This window comes from Leptopilina heterotoma, unplaced genomic scaffold (assembly GCF_015476425.1).
Source record: "Leptopilina heterotoma isolate Lh14 unplaced genomic scaffold, ASM1547642v1 Lhet_120, whole genome shotgun sequence".
In the NCBI taxonomy this organism is placed as follows: domain Eukaryota; kingdom Metazoa; phylum Arthropoda; class Insecta; order Hymenoptera; family Figitidae; genus Leptopilina; species Leptopilina heterotoma.
This window is the reverse complement of record NW_025110838.1, coordinates 505,946-533,624: the sequence shown is the minus strand read 5'-3', so window position 1 is coordinate 533,624 and position 27,679 is coordinate 505,946. Positions and strand designations below refer to the sequence as shown.

Below are 27,679 nucleotides of genomic sequence, written 5' to 3'. Positions count from 1 at the left end.
ATAAAATTTATATTGGTTCAATAAAATATTTGTATTCGATAATAGACAAGTAATCGGTTATTTGAATCAAATTAATTTTTTTTCTCTAAATATAAAAAATTATTTTCAAAACGTATAATAATAATAAATAATAAAATAATATAGTAAGTGTTATTAATATCAATTTCATTGCGAATGTTTATTGAATTAATTATATTTTTAAAAATAATAATTAATAATTAATTAATTTAATACAGTACAATAAATTATTAAACATATGTATTTTAATTTAATCTTTAAAACATATAAAATTATAATTTCATAAAATATATCAAATATATATATCAATGTTATTTTTCATTATTAATATTATTCATATTTACTATATTTACATAGTATATTTACTATATTTACTATATTTTTAGTGTATTTATTATTGAACTAATATTTTTACTACTTTTAATGATTTATTATTAATAATTATACAGTTAATAGTGGATTGACTGGCACAGTAGTTAGGCTCGGTTTTAGTCAGGCATGTTCGCCAATTTCGAAATTAGCAAAAAATCAATAAATAATTACTGTAATATTGGTTCTAATCAATAAAAATTGTATTCTTCAATCGTGAATTAATATTTTTCTCTTCCATTTTTCTAAAATTGTTTAAATAAATATATTTCTTATTATTTAAAAAATTTTAAACAATTGTTTTGAAGTATAAATTTCAAATATTTCCGCCCTGTCAGAAGTCCCTACAGCTAACAGCATAGCCAACATACGCAATATTCCCAACTGTCTACAAAGTAAATATTTTTCTTGAGTAGTAAAAAAATAGTATTTATTGATATATTAATTATTACTATATTAACATTAAACTAAACAGATATTAATTAAGAAAAATATAAATATTTATTCAAGTGGATTTTAATTTAGTTTAAAGAATGAAAAATATTATATCTCAGGTTGGCTACACTGTTACTACGTTCACCAACTTATCAATGACATTCCATTGTAGTAGTAGTGGCAGTACGTTAGGCGTGTTAGTAATGAATGGTTTGACAACATGAATAAAACTCAATGATTTCTATTGAAAAAAACACTATTTTGACATAAAACTAATGCACTTAACAATGTCAGAGGAAAAAGTGGAAAGGTACAATAGTTTAATTAGTGCAGAATATTAAAAATAGTCATGGAATATTAGTATTTTCGTGGCAAACACTTATTTTTGAGGTTATGTTTTTGACAAACATTGCGTTTAATTATTTATTTAACTTTCAGCCTGCCAGAAGTTGTGCAAAATGAAGCAATGGAAGTTGTTAACGATGTTAAAAAAGTAGAAACCGAGGAAAATAATAAAAACAAATTATCCACTGAGGAGAATAATGAAAAAACAAATGGTCGCGTTCTCTCCGACACCGGGAATTGTTATTGGTAAAATTTGTTTATTTATCCTTTTCTAACATTAGTTAGACAAATTAATATTTCCACTAATAAAATTTGAAACGTTTAGTTATAACAATAGATAAACGTCTTTTCTGTTGCAATTTTCGTTTTTTTATTTCTTTTGTTTATTTGTTAAATGTCAATTGTAAAAGTATTGTAAAAGATATTGTTTTATTTCTCATTTGCTTTTAAATATTTCAAATATTGCTAATTCCTAAATATGAATAATCAATTAATCACAAAATAGTATTTAATAGTCATCAATTAAATACGAAAAATTAATTTTTGCTAAATTAACTAATTTTAATATTTCTTCTCTAGTGGCAAGGATCGTAATTTGAATATTGCCGAATTATTGTGTGCAAGTTGTGCAAGATGGTTTCACGAGTCTTGCATTGGCTATCAACTTGGAAAATTGGTGCCATTTATGTTGAATTACATATTTATGTGTAAAAATTGCTCACCAACTGGACTCGAGAGTTTTAAAAAAAATTTAGCACGTAAGTTAACTGGATTTTTTCAAGTTCCTAATGCTCTCCGCATTTAAATCGAAGACGTTTATTTATTTCTTCAATTTAAAATTGTGTTACAATAATTTTTCGTCACTGATAAACAAAAATTAATTATAAAGTTTCTAAATGTAAAATTTGTTTTATTTATTTTAAATAATAAAGATAAACTTATTTTTTTGGCCTAATTTGAAACCATTCGGCGAAATAAATAAGTTTAGGATCTTTATTATTTAAATTATATGACTTTAGAAATTTCTTTTATCAATATTTATTTTAATTAATATTTTAATTTAGTTTAATATAATAATATTATATTAAACTATATTAATTTAATTTAATATTCATTTTAATATGATGTTCGTTTGAACGTTCAAAAATTGTGGACCATTAAATTAAATTAATTAATTAATTAATTAATTTCATTTCGTTTCATTTCATTAATTTAATTAATTAAATTTAATTAAATCAATAAATGTGAACATCATTTTTCTTTGAAGTCAATTTCTATATAATCGAAATTCTAAAAGTAAAAATACCTTTCGCTTTTCAGCTTTTCCACAAATGTGTGTAACTGCAATTGCGAATTTACTTCAAATTTGCCAAAAGGAGAATGATCATAGAACATTTTTTCACAAAGACAAGGATATTATTCCGTTTATCGAATGTCATTGGGAAAGTATGACAACAATGCCTCGAAGAGTCACACAATCTTGGCACGCAACGGTCGGTTAAATTTAATTCTTACCGCATATATTATTTAATCTTTATTAAGATTTCTATTCCTATTACAATTATAATTATTAATTATTATTATCCTAATTATCTAAATATAATTTTCATTTTATTTAGAACGCAATAATAATTTTTTATTCATAGATTCATAAAGCTCTGCTAAAAGATGTGGGGACACTTTTCACAATGGATGAGAACAACACTGACGGACAATTGTTCGGTCTAATAACACCTGATCTTTTACTAGTAAAACCAAATTATGAAGCCATGATAAAAGGTGGTCAACTCAAAATAACGGAAATGGGCGTCGAGCATGTAGGTGAGTAGAAAAAAAAATTCCAAATTGAAAATAAAATTCACAAAGGAGAAATCCTTTTTTTCCTGTAAATTATTTATATTTTAAATCGATATTACACAATATCGTAAATTATATTTTATCTTATCGGAATAATGATGACGATAACTTAGTGAGAGATAATTATCTCTTTGGTATTATCGTTTTTAATTTAATCAAATTTTGAAAAAAATTTCTTCTATGTGGAATTTTATTTGCAATGTCAAAACGTAACGTTAATTGTAATGAAGGTGTTAATTTTTCGAATAATTTTAATTTAACAGTGCCACTTACCGGTGGTATTCGTGGTCGTAATGCGAAGCGTAAAATTCCGGGTGAGGGAGCGGGAACAGGACCAGGAAAAAAGGGAAGAGGATCTGATATGGCTGCACCAAAACTTCCGGCACATGGTTATCCACTCGAGCATCCTTTCAATAAGGATGGCTATAGATACATTTTGGCTGAGCCCGATCCTCATGCACCGTTCAGACAGGTGGGGCATTATTAACTGTTTGAAATTTTGATTAATTAGACAATTTTCTTATCCTCATTTTTATATTTGTTTAAATCACTATTTATTATTCAAATCATCATTTTTTCAAATTCATTAAATTCAAATTAATGTTCCGAATTAAAATTAATGTTTCGAATTAAAATTAATATTCCAAACTAAATTTAATACTCCCAGGGTAAATAATCTCGTAAAGGTCCGTAAGTTTGCTTCAAGTCCGTAAAAGTCATTTAAAAAAAAAAATCCGTAGAAATTACAAATGATTGCAGAAATTTAATTATTTTCAAAAGTAATAAAATTCTTCGCAAAAATTTAATTATGTTCAAAATTTATAAAATTCTCCTTAGGGATTCAATTATTTTTCCTAATAATAAAACTCATCTCAGAATTTCAATTATTTTTAATACAATTTTACTAGAATTTCTTGAAAAATGTAATTATTCTTAAAAATTTTATTAAAATTCGTCAAAATAATTCAATTATTGCTACCTCATGAGGAAGTATTTAAAAATTTGTTGATAAAATTCTTTATGAGAATTTAATTTTAAGAAACATTCAATTATTCAATAAATTATTTATTTTTGTATTTAAATTATTCGAATTCTAATAGAATTTGCTAATAAAAATTGATTCAAGTTTTTATTTTCTAGTATATGTATATTTAAGGAAAGAATTTACGAATAATTGGAATTTCGTAAAATTGAATTTTGTAAACAAAAATGAATTTAAAAAATAGTCAAAGAACTTTTTCGAATAAAAATTAATTAGATTTAATTTAAAATAAAATTTAAGATCGAAAAATTCTCTTAGTTTGAAGGTAAATGAGTTTTTAATTTTCGAACAGGAATTTGATGAGAGCTCTGATTGGGCGGGAAAACCGATTCCAGGCTGGCTTTACAGATCTTTGAGTCCGAGTGCAGTTTTACTCGCGTTACACGATCGAGCACCTCAATTAAGAGTTTCGGAGGATAGACTCGCTGTCACTGGCGATAAAGGATATTGCATGGTCAGAGCTACTCATTGTAAGTCTCTTTTATCTCTCTATCTTTTTTAGGAGACACACTCTTAACTATCTATTTAAATAAATAAGACAAAATAAATAAAATGAATTAAGATAAAATAAATTAATAAAATGAAATTAACATAAAATAAATAAATTCAAAGATAGAAATTTAAGATAAAATAAATAAAATAAAATTAATGGCGAACAAGTAGTAAATAAATTGCTAAAAATCAATTTTAACGCAAATTTTGTTCCTAAATTTTCAATTTCCCTTTTTCAAAAGGTGTCAGCAGAGGAAAATGGTATTGGGAGGCGACTATTGAAGAAATGCCCGAAGGATCAGCGATAAGAGTAGGATGGGGTCAGGAATATGCAAATTTACAAGCACCTCTTGGTTACGATAAATTTGGCTACTGCTGGAGATCGAGGTGAGAAGAAGAAAACTGTCTTATTGGAAAATTTATTCCGACGAATTTTCCTTTTTGAATTTTGCGAAAATTTTAAATAAAGCCTGTACATCGATTTCTTAATTTCTTATAAAATAAATATGATAATATTTTATATTATGAGAAATTGATATTTGGAAATAATTTTAAATATTCTTTTATAATTTCAGAAAAGGAACACGTTTTCACGAAAGTAGGGGAAAACACTACAGTTCTGGATATGGTGAAGGAGATACCTTAGGTTTTTTGATAATCTTACCTGACACATACGACAAATCACACATCCCGAATACTTATAAAGACAGAGTGAGTAGAAATTTGTTTAGAATTTAAAAGAATTTAAAAAGAACTTTTTAGAAATTAAATTTACAACTAAACCTCTTTAGGGTTGACACAAAATTTAATTTTTTAAATAAATATTTCATCAATAATTATTTTCCATAGGAATTAAGATATTTTCAAAAATTTCAAATTCAAAACCTATTTGAAATTTTTAGATAAAATTCTTCTTTAAATCAAATATTTTAATAGTTTTTGAAAAAGTTCTTTGAGAATTTTCAAATCCATTTGTTTACAATTCAATTTCACGAAATTTTGATTATTCGGAAATTATTCAATTAAAATTTTCAAATAATTTAAAAAAAATAAATTAAATTTTTTTTTTTTAAATTACATAATTCCACAGAATTGTTAGTTAAAAGTATGAAAAATTTAAATTTTCAAAGATTTTAATTTGAAACCTTTTCAAAATTCAATTATTTCCAAAAATTCATGGTGTAATGCTTTCAATATTTAATTTTTATCTAAAATTTTAACTTAAATTCATTTTTAAATCAATTTTTATTATAAAATTCTACGGGAATTAAATTATTTAAATACATAAGTAAATAATTTATTAAATAATTAAATGTTTCTTAAAATTGAATTCTAATAAAGAATTTTATCAACAAATTTTTAAATAATTTAAATCTTTTGACGAATTTTAATAAAATTTTTCAAGAATAATTACATTTTTGAGGAATTCGATTAAAATTGTATTAAAAATCATGAACATTCTGTAATAAGTTTTATTGTTTATGAAAATAATTAAATTCCTGTGGAATTTTTATTTTTTATGATAATAATTAAATGTTTGCGTAAAATTTTATTCAAATATTTTTAAATAATCGAATTCTTTTGTAAAATTTTATTAAAATAGTAGATATTAAAAATCATTGAATTGAGGGGAATTTTTGAAAATAATTGAAATTTTGCCAAGAATTTTATTAAAATTTTTGAAAATAATAGAATTTCTGCGTAGAATTTTCTTAAAATATTTTTAAATAATTGAATTCTTTTAGAAAATTTTATTAAAATAATAGATATTGAAAATCATTGAATTGAGGGAAATTTTTGAAAATAATTGAAATTTTGCCAAGAATTTTAAAAATAATTTAATTTCTGCGAAGAATTTTATTACTTTTGAAAATAATTGAATTTCTGAAATCAATTGTAACTTATCCAAAATTCAATTTCTTTTAGTCTTTTAAGTAAAATTCTCCTATAAATCAATTATTTTTAATAATTAGTTAAATATATATTAAAAAAATGTAACTAATTTCAGAAATTTCGCAAAATTTAAAATTAAAACCTTTTGAAGTTGATCTATTTATGAAAATTGTAACCAAACTCTTTTAAAATTCCATTAATTTAGAAATATTTAAGTAAAATTATTCATTAAATAAATTATAAGTAATAATTTTATGATATTTCTTCAAGATTTAAGTTATTTCATTCAAGTATTTAAATTTTCAAATTTTCTTTTTAAATTAATTATTCAACTTCCTAAAGTTCTGAATGTTCAGTTAAACGAAATTTATCTACTCCTTCAAATTAAAATTTTATTACAATAATTTTGCGTCGTTATATAAAAAAAAGTTATAGTTTCTAAATAGAAAATTTAATTTTGTAATTTCTATTGAATTTAGTAATTTATGAAAATGCTTTTAACAAAAAATATTTTGTTCATTTGAATGTTCAAAATTTGGATCATAATTGGATCATAATTATTCAAAATTTTAAATTTGATTTAATTATTCAAGTTGTAACTCTAATTTAATTCAGAAAAGAAACTTTTGGTTTTTTGTTAAATAAATATTGAAATATTAAATGGAGTTTTCGAATTTCAGCCACTAGTGAAATTCAAAAGTCATCTTTACTACGAAGAGAAGGATCAAGTTCCCGAGGCATTAAAGGCTCTAAAACCACTTCCGTCGAGTAAAATTATTTTTTATAAAAATGGAGTTTCTCAAGGAGAAGCTTTTCTTGATATTTACAAGGGAGCCTATTTCCCGACAATCTCAATTCACAAGAGTGCCACAGTTTCTGTAAATTTTGGACCTAATTTCAAATGCCCGCCTACTGATTCTGCCTACAGAGGAGTATGTACTTTTGGAAATTCTAATTTTAAAAATATATTTTTCCAGAAATCGGAAAAATTTAATTTTTCTACTTAAGAGAAAATAATTGAAAAATCTAATTTTTCCAAGTAAGAAAAATATTTAAATTTACAATGATGGGGGTTTTTCTGTTTATAGATGCACGAAAAAGCGGAAGAAGCAATTGCCGAACAATCAATGGCAGATATTTTATATCTAACCGAAAATGAAGGAAGATTAAGACTGGACACTTATACCTCTTGACATTAGTGCATTTTTTTTGTTCCAATTTTTATCAATATTTTTATGACATTTTCATGATTCAATATTATTTTCTATATTGTGAAAGAATTGTCATGAATTTTTTTTTTCTAGGAAGAAATTAAATTCTTAATTTAGGAATTTTGTCATTTTCTTTTTGTTTTTCGTTTGGATCAATATAATTTAGCTTCGTATTTTTCTATATATGACTTTCATCTCGATGAGATAAAATTTTGTAAAGACTTTCTCAATTTTTGACGAGAATTCTTTTTACAAATCAATTTTTTTTTATGAGAATGTAAAAAGAATGATTTTCTCTATATAAAAAAAAATATACAGAAAGTATATTCAAAATATTGGTAATTTTTTATATATAACTTGACTGACAATTCTACCTCGTAAAAGGTGAATGAAAAGTCTGATATATGCAATAAATTTAAAATAACAAAGGGAATGTATAAAAAAATTTGAGAATTTGATCAAAATATAAAGATTGTATTAATAATTTACGAGAAATGTAAATTTAGAAGTATTTACATTATTTCATTGTCTGCATTAAATTCTATTTTCCAAAACCGCCTCTACATTGTGGACTAGGCGAAATTGTCTTCGCACTGTTTTCCCATTGATCAGGAGTTTTTGCCTTGAAAAATGAAAATTTGTTAAATTTCTATAAAAAAAATGTAACTTACTTTCTTTTTCTTACCACGATTGATAATGCGTGAACTCCACTCGCAAGTTCCTCTTTTAAAATATCGTTTACCGTTCTATGACGCTGCAAAAAAAAATGATTCTTTATTAAACATTTGTTAAAAAAAATTTAATGCAGAGTGAAATTAATATCGATAAGTCGAATTCTTACGTAAACTTCTCAAAGAAATATTTTCAATTTGTGAAAATAATTTCTGTGTAAAAGAAAAATTTGTAATCAATATATAAATAATAATGAAGCTAAATGACTAAAATTTAACAAAGTCTCGTTTTTTTATTGACATCCGATTTTCTATAAATTACGAGAAAAAATTTACCTTAATTAATGTTTGATCACTGAATTTATCGGAGACAATTAATACTTTAAAATGAGTTTCCGATCCTTTTGGTACATTATGCATGTAAGATTCATTTAAAATTTCCATATGTTTTGGACTCAATGCCTCTTCTAATTTTTTTCTAATTGCATTCTCCATCGGTTTCTCTTCACCCGAATTGACCATTGTTCGAAAAAGTGATTTTACATTTAACCCTGAAATTAATGAATAGTGTTAATAAAAAATATTCATTTACTCTACATATTTTTAATAATAATAAAAATTATTCACATTTTATACGTTTTCAATCAGTTTGTAAATTAAAATCGAAAAATTCAATTGTTTTTCCTTTTTCGATTTTATTTTGTTTAATAACGAGCAATTTCACAATTTGTTGAAATTGATTTTTTAATTTCTGTTCAAATAACAAATGTTTAAAAAATAAAGAAAAACATCTCGAGAAATAATCTATCAATTTTTGTAAAATTGCCCATTAGTTGATAAAATAAGACAAAAATTTTGTAAATAAACTTGAAAATAATTATTTTTGAGTCGAAAATTTTCATTGAATGTAATTAAATAAATAAATAAATTTATGAATTAATTTAATTATATGAATTAAGTAAACTAATTTAAAAAATTTAATTTTAAGCACTTAATGGAATTTAAAACGAAAAGAAACATTTTGAATATATATTTAAAATTATGAAATTGAAATTAATATTTTGAAAATACCACCAGTTTTATAAAAATTTATTTAAAAATATTAAAAACTTACTCAAATGATTTCTAAATATCAACGACATCAAGTTTCGAAAATTAAAATTTGTTAAAATTGAAGCAAAAATCAAAATAATCAAGAAACTTTCTTTTCAATTACAAAACTCGATAAATGATAAACGCCATGCTTGTTTCTCAAAGTCATGCGCACTCTTTACACGAGCACGTGACATTTAATTTGAAAATTTTTAACAAAATAATTCTTTTCTAAAAATTTATTTCAAACTCAAAAATTATTCAAATATTAATTTACAATTTTTTTTATAAATTTAAAATTTTTTATTAAAAAAATAGTTAACAAAGTAATTCTTTTCCAAAAATCTATTTCAAGATTGAAAATTATTCAAATATATTTCCATCTTTTTTATAAATTGAAAATTTTAAATTTAAAACTTTTAATTTGGAAATTTTAATTGAAAAAATTTTAATTTAGAAATGAAAGTTTTCAAATATGAATTTAGAAATTTACGTTTAAAATTTTTAATTTAGAAACTCAAATTTGAAAATTTTAATTAAAAAATTTTAATTTGAAGATTTTAAATTAGAATTTTAATTTGAGAATTTCAGTTTAAATAATTTAATTTTAAAATTTTTAACAAAAGTAGTTAGCAAAATAATTCTTTTCCAAAAATTCATTTGAAGCTCGAAAATTATTCAAATATTAATTTACAATTTTTTTTATAAATTTCAAAATTTGTATTTAAAAATTTTATGTTGTAAATTTTTATTAAAAAATTTTTTAGAATTTCTGAATTTAAAATTTAAAATTTTACTTAAAATATTTTAATTTAAAACTTTAATTTGAAAATTTGCGTTTTAATTTTAATTTATAACTTTTATTTGAAGATTTTTATTTTAAACTTTTAATTTGTAAATTTTAATTTAAAAATTTAATTCGAAAAAATAATTTTAATTTTTATGAATCGTCATAACCAGAATTTCAATTATTCAAATAAATTCCAAATGTACATATTTTCTTTCAAAATGTACACGCTTTTTTGAAAATGAATTTTTTTCATCAAAAATAATAATTATCATCAACTATTTACGAACCTGAAAAAGAGAGGATTAGACGGATGAAAATAAAAAGTCATATTTTAATACTTTATTTGATATTGTTGTATTTAGACATGTTGTTGGAAAAAATAAAGAAGCTGCACATTAGAAATAAATCTAGTGAAACAACTTTTTTTTCGCATTATTAAACAAGTGACTAGGTAAGTGAGAACGCAGCCTCATCCTATTGTATTCTTTACAAAAACAAAAAAGAAAAAAAAAGAAATTACAGAAACTGAATGATATACAATGGTGGAGATGGAGAGGGAGGATATGTAATCACATCGTTGTTTAATACGGTATCATATATTATGCCTAACCGCAGATTTAAATAAACGTATACACAATACATTTTTTGTTTTTCTCTATTTACACATTTTTTAATGTCCTGTTTTTTTAATTCTTAAATTCTAAAAATCACTGTTGTTTAATCTCTACAAAGGAACAAAGATAATAGAAGAAAATATAATTTTTCCACTTGTATTTGGTCCAAATACCTGGCCTTTTTTTTAATATACAAATATACTAAAAGAAAAAATTTTGACAAATTTTTTTTCTTTCTGTTCACATTCTGTTCACTTAAAAAATTAACTATTTACGAAGACGAACAACACGAAATGTTCGAATATTTTTGTTTTTTAATTATTAATGTCAAGAATCGCGACTCTTTATTCTTGAATTTGAGTAACGCCATTTAATACAACAATTCAACTAAAATACCATATTATCGTAATGATAAGGACTCAATATGAGTCGTATCGTTTTTTTTGCAATTTTTTTCTTATTCATTTTCAATAGTCTTATTCGGCCTTATCCGTAAAAAAAAACACATGAGTGAATAAAGCAAATGTCGATTTTTTCATTTTCGAAAATTGACTTTTTACATTTACACTTCCTGTGTAAGAAGAAGAAATGAAAAAAGTAACGACAAACGCAGAACAAACTCAGTGCGAGGATTTAGCTGTACAAGATTTTTTAAAGGCGAATGCGATTTTTTTTTTATTGCTATACACCTGATCACTGAGCGCGGAGCTGCCAAGAGATGCAAATGACAAAGAAGAAGAATAAAGAAAGCCTATGGAAAGGCAGCACCCAAGGCTCGTGTGTTTCTCGGTGTACAATAATACTAATATTTTTCTTTCTTTCGCAGTTAGTCTCTCTAAAAACTATAATCGAGTGTGTAAAAACGTACACAAAAGCTACGAGGTAACTCGTTTTGTCGTACACTTTACGTTTATTTATTTATTTTTTTTTCTTCTTTTTTTTCTTTTATTTTTTTTCAGTCTCATCAAGTTCTTCTTCTTTCTTTTTTGCGCCACGTCGTTCAGCGGAACCACAAGTTCAACGACTCCAGTTTTATTCGTATTTTCTATTCGCGTCTATTAAATACCGTTGACAAAACGAGAGACACATTAATTCCGCCACTCATCGCTAGCTTCACCGTTAAACTTGCTCTTATTTATTTTTTTTTTTTCTAAATAATCGCCTTATTTTTTATATTTAACGAAAGAACTTGGACGGATCAATCGTTTTTCCTCAGCGCTCCTGGTATATACCGCTAGCAATGTAATAGCGGAACTAATTGCAAATAAATAACGCGTTACTTCCCCCTTTTTTTTGTTGATGATGAAAAATGTTTCGAGGGGGAAGGAAAGGCACTTTCTTGGTCGGATAATTTAGTGTGCACTTAATTATTAAAGCCCTAACTGGAGAATAATGGAAAAATCGAATCTGAAAAATCTACAGTAAAATCTACAATAATCTACAGAAATCTACAAAAAGTTGGACAAATTCACTAGAATTTATTAAAATTGAGTAAAATTGATTAAATTTGATTAAATTTGACTAAATTTGACTAAAATTCTCTCTTAAAGAAAGGCACTCTGGTATTTTTTAAAATTGACAATACAAATCGATCTAAAGTGGTTCGTTTTAATTTAAAATTGTAAAAGGCCTAATTCTCCAGTTTTGGTGCTTCTAGTAAGGCACTGTGCTCTTATGATATGTATTGTTTCACACCTAATTCTCACTTCACAATTTCTCAATATTTTTTTTATTTCAGTTTCTTTTTTCAAAAAGAAATAAATTCTCCAAAAAAAAAGAGTTCGTCTGAATCGAAGAATTTGAAATCAAAGAAAGAATTCTCTGACTTTAAAGAATTCTTCTGTTAATTTAATTGTAATGTAAATGTAATTTGAGTGCAATGTAAATGTAATATAATTTAAATGTAAAGAACTCGATTGTAATCTAAAAAATTAAATTGTAGTGTAAAAAATTCTAACTTCAAAAATTTTTTTAAAATAAATTCAAAAAATTTAGTTTAAAAAATTCAAAAGTAGTTTAAAAATTCAAAAAACTTGACTGTAATGTATATGTAATTTAATTGTAACGCAATTTTACCGTGAAAAATGTAAAAATAATGTAAAAGTACTGTAATTGGAATTAGCAATAAAAACCAAAGTTTAAATTTAGTTAATTAAAATTGAAAAGAAAAATTTACAAAATCAAAAAAATCAAGAAATTGCGAAGCGTTACAATCGACCAAGAGCCATTTTTTTCTAACAACCGAAGCCTAGAACTTATTCTACAGAAATTACATAATATTCCATTTCTCTTGCTGATTTTTACTTTACAATTATTCTTTTTTTTTTTTTTTTGACAATGGTCGCTCTTCACTTAAAAAAAAACAACAGTTACACGCATACAAAAAAAAAAGTCACACAAGCACTCAATTCATTCTCACAGCACATTCTTTGAAAATCTCTCGTCATTTTAATTATCTTACAATACAGGAAAGCATAGATTATCGAGTGGAAGGTTCACAGATGATAATAATAGTAAAGAGAAAAAAAATGGGTCCAACAACGTAGTGGTAATGGTCCATTTTTTCTTCTTCTTCTTCTTATTTTTTTTTCCCCTCCCGAGATTGTCAATACACATAGATGGTCTTCAATTGATCCTTGATTTCTGGTGGAAACGCACATGTGTCCGTTTCCGGTTTTCTTTTCACCAAACGACGCCAACGTCCTCCGAGATTTTTTCGGAAGCCCTTTGCAAAACCCTGCCTATCCGCCGAGAGCCCATGTACAAGAGTATCCTGAAAGGAAAAAATTGTTCTTTAGTTTTATTTTGTTTATATATTATTGATTTCTATTTTATTAATTCTCTTTTATTCGTTTTCGTTTTATTAATTTACTTCTAAAAGCAAATTTCATTAACTTTTTACACAACCATTTTTTTATTACAGCCAAAATATTTTTCCTCACACATTCTCTCAATTAAAAAATCAATTGATTAATTAATTAATTAATTAATTAATTAATTAAAAATTCAAATTCAATTTTGAAGAATAAATTTTTTCGAAGGTTGAAATTATTTTCTTAACCTTTAGAGGTCCGGTAAATTTGCACAAATTTTAGTAGTTTTTTATTTTTTAAATTTATAAATAAGAAGTCAATTCGATAAAAAAATTCGTTAAAATAATGGTGGGCACTATAGTGCCCAGCCAGGACCTCTAAAGGTAAAAGCCAGTATTATATTAATAAAAGGATCAAATTTAATTTGAATTAATAAAAAGATTAATAAAGGATGGTAAATAGATTTACCATACTTTTATTAATTCAAATTAAAGTTTGAAAAATTATCAAACAACTGTTCTTGCTTCCAAATTTTAACTGCTCCCTCTCGACCGATTTCCGAAATGATTCTCAACTCCCGAAATGAATCAGCAAAAAGAAAAAAAATTCCACTGACTAAAATTTCCCCTGCAACTAAATACAAAAAAAGATATGCTCCAGGATATGCTTGGATAAAAATAGCAAAAATGAGCTAAAATTAAATGGATCAATAGTAGACGATAATAATTTCTATAAGATCCTTGGGGAATGAAATGTTATATTTATAGTATATAACTCTTTGTGCAAGGACTTTGAACCTTCCATTTCTATATATATAAGGGGGAGAGAGAGAGAGAGAGATTGTGTTTAGGGTGGTTGTATGAGGAAAGATAGTGTGTTATAGTATTACATGTGAGTGAATGGCCTACATGAGAGTATATAGCTCTCCTTTAGGGCTGGGAGTAGTCTCTCTCTGCAACATGCATTATACTACTGCAGTATAGTATCGGCCCCTTTTTACTGGAGAGCGCCCTTTCGTGATCGATAATACACCATATTCTCATTTTGGTCATTGAACCAAACGTCTAACTTGTTCTTTCTATACACCATATATACACATCTAGCAAGTACACACAAAAAAACCCCCTACAACAATATATTCCATACCTCCAACAACTCAAATCGATCCGTCTCTATGCTCTTCTTTCCCTCAATATCCTCCTCTACTTCTCTTTCTGCAATTTACTCCTTATACAATTTGTGTTTCTCTGGAAAAAAAGCTTTTCCCCTCAATATCCTGCTGTACTTCTCATTCTACAATTTACTCCTTATTCGACTTCCTCTTGTAAAAAATACTTTGGAGCAAAAATTATCATAGAGAAGAATGCTTAAAGAAAAGAAGAACCAAACACTTTGATAACAAAGAATATCCTCATTAGAGATGAATTTTTTTCAAATTCTCTTTTCTCTCGAACTCTTGTATTGGAGAACTTTTCATTGAAGACTATAGTCTTGAATACGTATCTAGGTGTTTTCTATTCTATTCTTAAAAGAGAGGGACTATAACTTATTTTTATTTCAGGTGTTGAAACGATTGAACTTGAGAAACTATTGGGCAAGAATAATGACACAAATCTTGTATTGGAGGGCACCATATATATATAGTAAAGGACTGAAATGATGTCAGGAGAAAAAGAACAATTGAGAGAAGCAGGTAATGCTTCTCAGCAGTGTGGAATGCTTTTATAGAGAAAAGAATATCTCCGAAATTAGGAATAACCGGAAACAAAGTATCAGTTCGGATTCACGGTGGTCTTCAAGCACTTTTAGGTTTACCTAAAATGAGTCAAAATTGTGCTAACGCAGTTTTATCGGGAATCGGCCCAAGATTCCAAATTTTCATTTCCGAAAATCGTAGCTGATTCTTTTTTCGAAAAAAACCAAAAAAACATATATATATGGGCAATTCCACGTGAGATTTTAGTCGACGTCTTGAAATCGACCAAAAATATTTTTTTTCTATTCTGTATCGAAAAAAACAGATACGTATTTTTTTATTTTTGTTTAATTGTCCAAATTTTCGAGCTATGAATTTTCGAAATTTTGGACTTGTAATTGTAGACCTATATTTAGTAGCTTATAAGTCCGAAATTATTCAGTTTAGGAAAAAGTTGTCAAAGAATGAAACTTTTAGTTTTCTTTCGACTTTTAAGAAATGTAAACAAAAAAATTTTTTGTTAATTTTTTTAAATTTTTTATTAAAAAAAATTTTTTTTTATAAACAAATTAATTTTTTTTAACTTTAGCCCGGATTTTTTTTATTTTTTTTAAATTTATTTATTCCTTATAATATATAGAAGATTTTTCAAAAAGTCCCGAGGTGGGACTGATGTGTTGAATGAGTTTTAAAACATTTTCAAAAATCACTTGCAAGCACCACAGTGGGATTTTTTTTACAATTAACTTCTAAAATTGTCTACAGTGTATAATTTTAATCTATTTGAGAGTTCTTTTTTTAAATTAAAGGATCTACGCTGTATAGACAATTTTAGAAGTTAATTGTAAGAAAATCCCACTGTGATGATTGCAAGTAATTTTTGAAAATGTTTTAAAACTCATTCAACACATCAGTCCCACCTCTCGGGATTTTTTGGAAAATCTTCCTCTATATTATAAGGAATAAATAAATTTAAAAAAAATAAAAAAAATCCGGGCTAAAGTTAAAAAAAATTAATTTGTTTACAAAAAAAAAAAAAATTTTTTAATAAAAAATTTTAAAAAAATTTTTTGTTTACATTTCTTAAAAGTCGAAAGAAAACTAAAACTTTCATTCTGTGACAAATTTTTCCTAAACTCAATATTTTCGGACTTATAAGCTACTAAATATAGGTCTACAATTACAAGTCCAAAATTTCGAAAATTCATAACTCGAGAATTTGGACAATTAAACAAAAATAAAAAAATACGTATCTGTTTTTCTTCGATACAGAATAGAAAAAAAATATTTTTGGCCGATTTTAAGAGGTCGACTAAAAGCTCACGTGGAATTGCCCATATATATATATGTTTTTTTGGTTTTTTTCGAAAAAAGAATCAGCTACGATTTTCGGAAATGAAAATTTGGAATCTTGGGCCGATTCCAGATAAAACTGCGTTAGCACAATTTTGACTCATTTTAGGTAAACCTAAAAGTGCTTGAAGACAACCGTGGATTGGAGAACATCTTCTCTCATGAAGAATATACAATGAAGAGGGTTTTTGTAGGCAAATAGAACCTTGTTCCTTTAAGGAACGGATATCGAGACAGCTGTCGTTTCTCAGATATATAAGCTTGGCAACCAACCACTCTGAAAATACGCCCACCCGCATTAATTTTAGCGCCAAGCCAAAAGTGACCTGGCACCCTAAAGTAGACTCCGCATGTTCGTTAAATAGAAACACTATAACTAAAAAAAAACCTAGTACAAAATAGATAGGTTGTACATATAATGGGATACAAAATAGTACAAAAATAATACTACGAATTGTAGTTTGAAAACAATTTTCTTTTATTTATTTGTTTGTCTTTTCACTAATGAATATCAAGCATGCAAGTTACGGTCGGTTCAATCCAGATTGACAGGTTTTGCACAATGTGGAGGAGCTAAACAGTTAATCTCGTTATAGTATACAGGGTTGCGTAACATTGCAAGAGCATTGTCACCCGGTAAGGACAAACATTCTCCAAAGAGAGAGTGTATGTATGTGTGTAAATCCTGGCTTAAAAAAAATTATGTCATTTTAAGGGCGAATCAAACATAAACGGAAAGAAACGACAAAAAAAAGGGTAATATTTACATGGGAAAGTTAGTGGAATACGATAAGTGGAGCGTGAAACGGTGAAACGATGTCACAACACTGCTGCCGCAGTAAAATAAGAGACTCGGCAACGTTGCCGATTGTTTAGGATTTTTCTGGCGACAGAGTAGTGCCTGAGCCTCGACCTTACAATTTACATTGCTTACGGCACGTTTACCTGATCTCGTCGGACTGGAAAGCACGCACAACAATTATACACCCGATGGGTATTGTACACGTCCTTGATGAATCGATAGCAACTTCAACTTTTGTGTTGTTATCGACTAATGTTGTGCATGACAACGCGTGTCACTTTTGTCTATAGCGTCAGGCAACTTGATTTTTAATTTCAGTTACTTCAACTTGACTTCTACTTTGTTTTACTTAAGCTTTACTGGAAATGCTCTTTTGGTTGTACTTCTTCTGCTAGCTTTACTTATTTTACTGATTTACTTTCTCTTTTGGTTGCTTTTTGGAAGTACTCTTTGGTTCTTTTTCTGCTAATGCTTCTTCTGCTAACTCTAATAACAATGCTGCTGCCAATGTTTCTAACGGTAATGCTGCTTCTGATAATGTTTCTAATGGTAGTGCTGCTTCTGCTAATGTTTCTAATGGTAGTGCTGCTTCTGCTAATGTTTCTAATAGTAATGCTGCTTCTGCTAATGCTTCTTCAGCTAATTCTTCTAGTAATGCTCCTTCTAGCAGTACTTCTTCTGATACTACCACAAGATTTACCGAAATTCTACCCAGGACACCCTAATCAGAAAATCAAGGCTTCTCCGATTCTGTTACCAACAGGACAGTATTCTAGAATCAAAAGTCGCGTTTTGTCCAGCATCGACAACTAACCATTCTAATGAAACTAATCTGCATAAACCTTTTAAAAACAATAAAACGAATCAAACATTTCGAAAGAGAAACCTTTCGCAAAAGAACCAAACCTTTCCAAAAATGAAAAATCTAATTAGCAATAGTGCTTTTCCAGTTAGCCCCTATATTAAACAATGTTTAGTTACGCCACTGTTCCCCTTTCCAGACAGAACATGAGTCTCCCCTCTCTAAAAAAGTCTCATGGTTCCGCCCCTCGAACTATCAGTCGAAACAACCTCGTATGAAAGAGGTAGATTTTGACCTTATTCTCAGGGCCCTGATTCACAATCTACAAAGCACTTCCATTCATCATTGAATTTCTAAAAATAACCCATCTTTCACCCAATTATCACAATTCTACTTATCAAAATAAGTTCAACTATCAGTTTCTCGAAATTGTTTTTTTAGTTCGTAATTAGGGTCCTAAGAAATCAGCAAACGATACTGAGGTCAATGATCGAAGGGTAAGTAACCTTGCCGAAAATTGAGAATTGAACAGCTGGCAACAACGACTAGTTACATTTCTTACACTATTCACAAATACTAGTTTAAAGGAGTCATAAAGCAGCTGATGTCTATATAGTGTGTGCTGAGTTGTATTCGCAGACAGGAATCGATCAAGGTTTAGAAATAAAATATAAGATTGACTCATGCACACTCTTATGGGAAACCTGAGAGAAATATTGATACAAGAATTGAAACTGTTGCTACTTGTACTAATGAAATATTGAATATTAATAATAAAGTGTTTGAATATTGAAGATGTCGAGGTCTTCGATATAATGATACAGATGTTTTCAATTAAGAAGGAGCAAAAAGAGAGAGAGAGAGAGAGACGTTTTGCAATCTTCTCGAATTACGAACATGATTGGAATATATTCTCCTACAGATGTTGTCTAGTTAACTACTGTTTAGTTTTTACTACTCAAGTTACCCCGCAGAAGAATTAATTATCAATTATTACAAAACTATATATTATTACAAAATTAATTCATTAGGATCGTATTTATTAAACATTTTTTGTTTCAAACTAACAAAATTTACATCTACTATTCCTGTATTTTAATTTCATAAAACAAATTATTAAATTCGGAAACAAAATTGTCTTTCTACTCTCTCTTTCATATTTTAATTCTAAAGTACAAGAAACAAGAATCCATAAGCTAATTAGCAAAATCATTTTAATTAGTAAATGATGCCAAATAATCTCGAATGCAAAGTTCTATTTGCATTATTAATTAATTTATTAATTAAGGCAATATAAAACTGAATGCAATAATGAAACAAAATCAACCATATATGATATCTGATATAATCTCATTTTAATAAATACTACCTCTTCATTATCATGAATGATTTACTAAATCTTGATAATATTCAATTCAATGTATAAAGTACAAAAGTCCATAAATCGGGATTTTTTTTCCGAATAATTAATAAAAACGACATTGAAATCATACATTGACTTTATAGAAAATATAATTATACAAAAATGTGTGATAGAGTGTAATTATAATTTATCATTTCGATTTTTAAGTGTATGGTTCGACAAAAAAAAAATAAGTATAAGAGCAAATTTATATAATCTTTGTATGAACTTTTAATTTTTTTTGGAGCAAGTTTCACTGATTAAAAAGTTCGCCTCTAGGAGGTCCGGTTCATAATCAAATTCTTTACATTCGCCTCAATTGGTCTGACACACTGTATAAGCCAAACTGGCACGAATTTTTTTTTTTTTTTTGTTCGCTAGTTTTTTAATCGAACGTTTAAATTTAAATTCATGGAACGTTGTAGTTTATGTGTATATATGAAGCTTTATAATTTCAACAATAGATTCATGTGGCAACAAGACACTGAATAAAATAATGTAACTGTGCTTAATAACTTTGACCAATAAAATTAAACAAATAAAAGAATTTTTAATAAATAATTATATTCCAAAGAATATAAATTTTAGTTGTAATTTTTCTTTATTATATTTTCCTTCATTAATATATTTATTATTTTTCCTTATTAGTGTATATTTATTATTTACTTCTCCAGTTGGAATATGTTTATTATCATTTTTTAAAAATTTATTTTTTCATTATCACTTTAAATAAAAATAATTATCATTGTAATTATAATAATTATGAATTATAATTATCACTGTAATTATACCTAAGTAATTTTGAATTATAATAATTTTCAAAAAATTCAATATTTAAGATAACTTTTAATTACGTAGAAAACTTTGAAAATTATTAAATGAAAATTTCAAAACTTGATGTAATTTGTTTACTCCTACGCTGGTTAACGTTGCTAATCGCAATGTTAGACACGAAATATTTTTATATATGTCACAGGTTTATATATATATTTTTTTTTTCTTTATCCTTATTACGTTATTTTACGCAAGAGAAATTCCCCTTTTGTCATTCTAAAATAGAGTTCCGTTGAAATTCAATAATTTACTGTCGTTTTAAAGTTTCAGTTGGAATGTTTAAAAATTAAAGAAAAGAAAATATAGACAACTTTCTCTCAGATTCAAATAAATTAAAAAACAAACAATCACTGTATTCTTTCACTACCAATTATTAAAAATTTTGTTATAACAATTCTATTGCCAAAATTATTAATTGAATTATTAATTAATTATTAATTAAACTATTAATTGAACTATTAATTAAAAATTGTATTTTTTGTTAAAATTTGGTTTTTCATTAACAGTAGTTTTTTAATACTTTTATTAAAATATTATTTTTAAATACTAAATATGTAAAAAAATAAATAATAAGAAATAATAATAATATATTAATAATAATTTAATACAAAATTGATAAAAAAAATAATTATTTTTGAAAGAAAATAAATATGAACCTAAAGATAAAGTTTGAGTGAATAGTTTCGAATATCCCTCAAAATTTTTTCTAGGAAAGATAAATTATCTTCAAACCAAATCTATGGGAGAATTGATTGCAGTATCAAAATAAAAATAAAAGAAACAATGTTCATGACAATAACTTGAACGAAACTTTTAAGGATATAGTATTGAAGTACGTATAATACACAATATACAATAAATGAAACTTGGCAGCGTTGTAAATTAGTAGCAAAGTCCATTGCAAAATATTTTAAATTCTTTATACAATACTTTAAAGAAAGTTTTACGAGAAGACGACAAAAAGAAAAGAAACAAATATTTATCGAATTATATACTCATATTATAATATTTCATTCAAAAATTCTTTCATTATATAAAATATATTATAAGCAAAAAAAGAACATTCCTTGATATGATCCCTGAATCATTGCAATAATTTCATTAAAAACTTTTGTTTTTCACATATGACAATGCTTTTTTTTTAAAAAAGTAAAGATGTTGAATAAGAAAAAAAAACAATATTAAACTTTCTTTTTAATTTTCAAGTCATTCAAATGAAATGTTTTTAATCTCTTGTTTATTCAAATTAGCCAAGTAAATTAGTCGAAATAAAAATTTATTTTTCTCGTATATAAATAAATAATAAATAATAAATAATAAATAAAAAAGTAAATAAATATGAGTAAGAAAGTTGAGTAAAAATTAGAATTAAATAAATTACTTTCAGTGAAAGTTCATTTCATTTATTTATTTTTTTCTTCTTATTTAATTCATATTAAACTGAAGTTTGAATATTGGTCAAATTATTATTTGTTGTTAACTAAAGATGAATTAGAACTTTGGCATTTTTTTCGTAAGTTTATATTGTTCTTAAATTTTTATTTTTGTTGCCACATTTTTATTTTTTCTGGTATGTTTCTATTTTTTTTGCTGGATTTTTCATTTTTACTTTTATTATTGTTGCCATATTTTGTTGTTGCAATAATTTTTTTTATTGTTATTGCTACTGTTGTTGCAATTTTTCTTATTGTTATTGATCTAACTTTTTGTTACCATAATTTTTTATTGCAATACCATAATTGGTATTGCTATATTTTTTGTTGCTACAATTTTTGTTGTTGTTATTGTTATTGTTGTTGCAATTCTTCTTATTGTTGTTGCTTTATTTTTTTGCTACCATAATTTTTTTATTGTTAAATTGATATATTTTTTGTTGCTTGAATTTTTTTATGTTATTACTACATTTTTTATTGCTGTTATTTAAAAAAAATTTTTTTACTTTATTGTTTTTATATCTTTTTATTGTTGCCATACTTTTACTATTATTGTTGTATTTTTTTATTGTTAATAAATTTTTGTATTGTTATTGCTGTATTTTTTAATTGTTGATATACTTTTACTACTGTTGTTATATTTTATTATAATATTATAATAATAATATTATAATATAATATATATAATATATAATATAATTATATTATTATTATTATTATTATTATAATATAATATATATATATAATATAATATTGTAATATAATATTTTTTTATTGTTACTATATTTTGTATTGCTATTGCTATATTATTTTATTGTCGTCATATTTTTACTACTGTTGCTATATTTTCTATTCTTTTTGCTATAGTTATGCTATTGTTGCCTTATTTTTGTTGTTATTGTTTCTATACTTTTACTATTGTTACTAATTTTCTTTTATTTTTGTTGCCTTATATTTTCTATTGTCACTACAATATTTTTATTATTGTTGTCATATTTTTCCTATTATTGCTTTATTTCTAACTGTTGTTGCTAATTTTTGTTGTTGTTGTATAAAACAATTTTTTATTGTAATTGTTATATTTTTGTTATTGTTATCAAAATTTTCTTATTATTGGTTTATTTTTTTATTATTGTTGCTATATTTTTGTTATTGCTGCTTTATTTTTCTTATTGCTGCTATATTTTTATTATTGTTGACATATTTTTATTATTGTTTCAATTTTTTTTGTTATTGTTACCATATTTTTGTTATTGTCATACTTTTTAATTATTTTTTCTGTTTTATTATTGTTTTGACATTTTTTAAAAATATTTTTACTTTTTTTATTGCTTTTACTTTCTTTTTAAATTTTTGTTTTTTTATTAAATTTACTTTTTTTACATCTGATTGACTGTTTTTTTACTTGATTTTTATTCGAGTTATATTTTTACCATAGTGTTAATATATTTTTATTCCTGCCACTTGAATTTTATTATCAATAATGCAAACAAAAATTTATACTCTTATTTAGAAAAGAATCGATCAAAATTTGTCATTAATACTTCTTTCCCTCTCAACAAAATTTTCTTCAGCAGAAACTTGATAAAATTGTCAACACAAAATTTCATAGTTAAATATTTCGTTCAGCAATAACAATAACAATACAATGTACCTAATCATAAATTAACAAAAACCAAAACAATTGTTCAATCAGCAAAATAATGTCAATTATCATCAGCTGAATGTTTTGTTGTCAAGCAAAAATATTTTCTGTTCTTTTTACTGTATAATCTTAATGATCAAACGAATATTCTAACAAGAAATTTGAATTTGAATACCAAAACACAATTTTTCAAAGTTGTCAAAATTTTTTAGAGTTATCATCAAATTTTGCTAGTTGTCATCAAATTTCACAAGTTATCACCAAATTCTTCCCACTGACAACTTCCAAAAATGATGAAATGTGAAAGAAATATTTAATTCCAAAAACTATGTTTTGATTTTCAAATAATAATAACAATGAAAAGAGACTCACCTGGTCATTGTACAGTGTATACTGAGGTGGCGGTGTATTAAGCGGTGGATAAGGTGGCGGGAATTGCCAAATAAATTGTTCGGCCGTTGCTGTATTTGTGGTGAAAATTGGATCCGGCTCAACACCATTGCTGTCCATCGTGACGACCGCCGTTGTTGACGTCGTCAGGACTGTTGTTTGCGTACAGCAACCATCAACAGGACTCGATGACGATGTTGTTGTCGTTGTTGTTTGTGAGACAACATTATTGCCTGGCGTTGCCGTTTGAACAACAGGTTCAGGATGTTGAGCATTGGCATGATCCTCCCTCTTCCGCAACTTACTACGGACAAGGCGAATCGCAATCATGGTCCCGTTGCTTCCAACCATCTTCTTGTACTTAATGTACAACCTCGTGAGCTTCTTTGCTACGTTAGTAGGAATTTTCAGGCTGTTTTATGGCGAATTCTCGAACAAGTCGAGAACTCTTACACAGTCTCAAAAAAAAAGGAATAAACAATTAAATTTACTCTCCCCAAAAAATTACTTTTTTTGGAGAAAAAGTATAATAACTCTTTTTAAGGGTTACTTTTTTCAAATTAGCAAACTTCAAGATTTTCAAATTAAATCTTCAATATTTCCATTTCACTATATATAAATATTTTCCTGAGAGAATCAAAACGAGCACTGAATGACAAATTATCGAAAAACTGCTTTTAAGTTTTCCCACTTTGCGTACTTTTGGTAATAATAAATATTTATATATATACAAATATATATATTGTTATTTACACTTTATACAGTCACACGTTTTAATGACGCGGCACCATTTAAACTCGTAAAAGAATTTTTGACTAGTTTTATAAATCCTTGGTTGTCGGAATTTGTTGTTGTTGTTGTTTTTAAAATTTTTTCTTTCTTTAATTTATAACAACTAAGGGAAGTTAAATAACAAACTGCCACTCAGTTGTATTATCACTGGAGACTCATTTGTAATAGAGAGTTGAAGAGAATAACTCTCTCTCTACCTAGTCTCGCTCATTTCTCAAGAGCTCAAACTGTGGTCTGAACTCGAAACTGGCGCTCGGAGCTTTTATATAGTCGTGTTTTGACGTCACAGACGCGTGCCACGCCGATTGGATGGCGCGAGCCGCGAACAAACCTAAGCGCCACGAGGAATCCCAAGAAAACGGTCAAAAGCTTTCCCGCTTATGCGGATGGCACTTTCAGAGAATATGAATTTTCAAAGTTTTTCCCCAACAATTTTTTTTTCAAAGCAAATTACCCATTAAGAGAATTTTTAGGAAAAAAAAGAGGCAACAAATCCCAACAATTAGCAATCATTTTTTTCTTTTGCATATTTATAAGAATCTTATTCAGGTTTCATTGATCGTAACACTTTTTAAACTGCTTCCATCTCTTTTTTAATTCAGCTCACAACCCCAATAAAAATAATAATAAATAAAAAAATAAAAGTCATAATAAATAATAATAAAAAAAATAATAATAAATACAAAATGTAATAAGAAAGTGTTTAAAAAATAACAAAAATAGAAATAAATATTAACGAATTAAAATAAATAACAAAAATAATACTAAATAAATAACAAACAGAGAGAGAAACATTCACCTGGAACAGCGATAAGTTTCTCTAGAATAACGAAAGTCTTAATTAAAATAACTAAATATTTCGCTAATATAGAGAATTTTATAGCTGTTTCAGGTGAAGATTTTTTCCCTAAAAAATAATAAATAAAAATAATAAAAATTTCAATAAATAGTGATAAATATTGACTTGTTTCGTCGATAGACAATTAATTTTTCTTTGCTTCAAAAAAAATTCATCTGGTTCAAAGCAAATTTTATTTCGTTCAAAGGAAATTTATTTGGTTCAAAAAAAATTTATTTTGTTCAAAAAAAAAATTATTTAATTCAGAAATAATTTATTTTTTTCCGAAACAATTTACTATTGTTTCAAAGAAATTTTTCTTTCCAGACCCAGTGTCAATGATAAAATTTCTTGAATTCGAAGAAAATTTGTTTAAAACATATAGGAAATAAACTGGTTTAAATCAAAAAGTTTTTTAAGTTTGAAAGAAAAATTTATTTTTAATTAAAAATAAAACAAGTCTAATAAACTGATTTCTTTAAATTAACGATAGCTCTGTTTTCTGAGTTTATAATATAATAAACAATAAAAATAACAAAAATATTAATTAATAATAAAAAATATAATAATAAAAATTATAATTAAAAAAATAATAAACAATGAAAATAAAAAATAATTAATAAGAAAATAATTAATAATAAAAATTATAATAGTTAAAATAATAAACAATGCAAATAATAATAAATAATAAAAGTAGTAGTAAAAAATTCCCTTTTCTCGTAAAATTACCAAATATCGTATATAATTAATTATTTTTTGAAATTTTCAAAATATAAAAGACATAGAAAAAAAAAATTCATCCCAAATGTCGAGGTTAAAAATTAATATTTCACATAACATGACGTCAAACATGGTTAAATCATCAGTTTTCTGTATTTAACCATTTCTTTTTGACGTAGTGGATAAAAATACAGTTTTTTTTTCAACATAACCAATGATTGACAAGTTCAGAAAAGTTTTTGAGAAAAAAAGCAAGAGACTACGTCATAATATTCAATTTTTTTCCCAGAGAACGATTTTAAAACAATATTTTTTTGTTACTTAATTTTTATTATTATTACGATTATAATTATAATAATAATTCCAAAATCAATTAAAAAAATAAAATAAATAATTAATTAAATTAATAATATATTAATATTCCATTTTTTTCCACTTCCTTTTTTTTAAATTAAAAATTTAAAAAACCATATTTATTTTTTATTTAATTTTTATTATTATTATTATTATTGTTATTATTATTAATATTTTTTTGTTGTTGTTATTATTACTATTATCTTTATTCATTTATTGTTTATCACCTTCACTTTATTTTTATTTATTTTATATAACTTAAAGACGCACGCATTAAATTATATACAATAATGAAAAAAATATGTAAAACGTAATTAAGATTACAAAGAAGTCTTTGCTAAAAGAAAAGAAAAAAAATATAATGAAAATAACAAATATACGTAGCATGAAAACAAATAATTATTATTATTTTTTGAAATGTATTTGTATAAAATAAAAGAAACTGGCAAAGAGACTCAATGCAACAAGTACACAATATATTGAGAGGAAGAAGTTGTGGAGAATTTTCGAGAGAATAATTCGCAAGAAGATTTTCTATTTAATGTTACGAGTAAAGTGCGTCTTATATATATCTAATGACGTATTATAATTTTATTCCATTGATCAACCTATATAATTTAGAGACCCTTCATTGTAAATTACACCCTTTATTTTAAAGCAACAACCGGAAGCAAGACGTCATGTTCATAATAAGTATTCTGATGCTAAAATTCATCTGTCTCTCTCTATAATTTTCTTTAAGATAGTTCGATATCCAGAGAGGAAAATCGACGGAAATTATAAAAAAAAATTGTATGAAACAAGAAAGAAGTAGATAATATTTTTATGAATGAATGACGACGATATGATAAAGACTGAGAAATATGTAAAAAACGAGAAAAGTGTGAATATTAAAAAATATTATAGACACGAATAGTATAGAAATTAAATTTTTTTTTAATTCAAAATTTTAATGATTAAATATTAAATTCAAAAT

At 25.4% G+C, this 27,679-nt stretch overlaps 3 protein-coding genes across 8 annotated transcripts in view; 1 reads left to right on the top strand and 2 right to left on the bottom strand.

Moving 5' to 3' along the window:
* Nucleotides 1-1,003: 1,003 nt before the first annotated feature.
* On the top strand, nucleotides 1,004-8,112 carry LOC122510627 (set1/Ash2 histone methyltransferase complex subunit ASH2). The gene is made up of 11 exons (XM_043625403.1): nucleotides 1,004-1,132; nucleotides 1,261-1,413; nucleotides 1,747-1,925; nucleotides 2,488-2,660; nucleotides 2,814-2,988; nucleotides 3,288-3,496; nucleotides 4,359-4,536; nucleotides 4,801-4,945; nucleotides 5,134-5,269; nucleotides 7,132-7,383; nucleotides 7,540-8,112. Exons 1-11 carry the CDS (start codon nucleotides 1,098-1,100, stop codon nucleotides 7,642-7,644), a joined length of 1,740 nt encoding a protein of 579 aa, XP_043481338.1. The 5' UTR covers nucleotides 1,004-1,097; the 3' UTR covers nucleotides 7,645-8,112.
* A 3-nt stretch (nucleotides 8,113-8,115) lies between these two features.
* On the bottom strand, nucleotides 8,116-9,589 carry LOC122510637 (bolA-like protein DDB_G0274169). Its single transcript, XM_043625415.1, has 4 exons — nucleotides 9,448-9,589; nucleotides 8,670-8,884; nucleotides 8,348-8,416; nucleotides 8,116-8,284 (listed from the first exon to the last, which is right to left on the bottom strand). Exons 1-4 carry the CDS (start codon nucleotides 9,473-9,475, stop codon nucleotides 8,204-8,206), a joined length of 393 nt encoding a protein of 130 aa, XP_043481350.1. The 5' UTR covers nucleotides 9,476-9,589; the 3' UTR covers nucleotides 8,116-8,203.
* Nucleotides 9,590-10,539: 950 nt separating this feature from the next.
* LOC122510787 overlaps nucleotides 10,540-27,679 on the bottom strand; it is a 171,377-nt gene continuing 154,237 nt past the window's right edge. For all 6 annotated transcript variants that reach the window (XM_043625697.1, XM_043625681.1, XM_043625687.1 and 3 more), the window contains 2 exons: nucleotides 23,982-24,303; nucleotides 10,540-13,602 (listed from right to left, as the gene is read on the bottom strand). In XM_043625697.1, coding sequence (XP_043481632.1) covers nucleotides 13,435-13,602; nucleotides 23,982-24,303 — 490 coding nt within the window. In that variant the 3' untranslated portion in view covers nucleotides 10,540-13,434. The remainder of the gene's footprint in view (nucleotides 13,603-23,981; nucleotides 24,304-27,679) is intronic.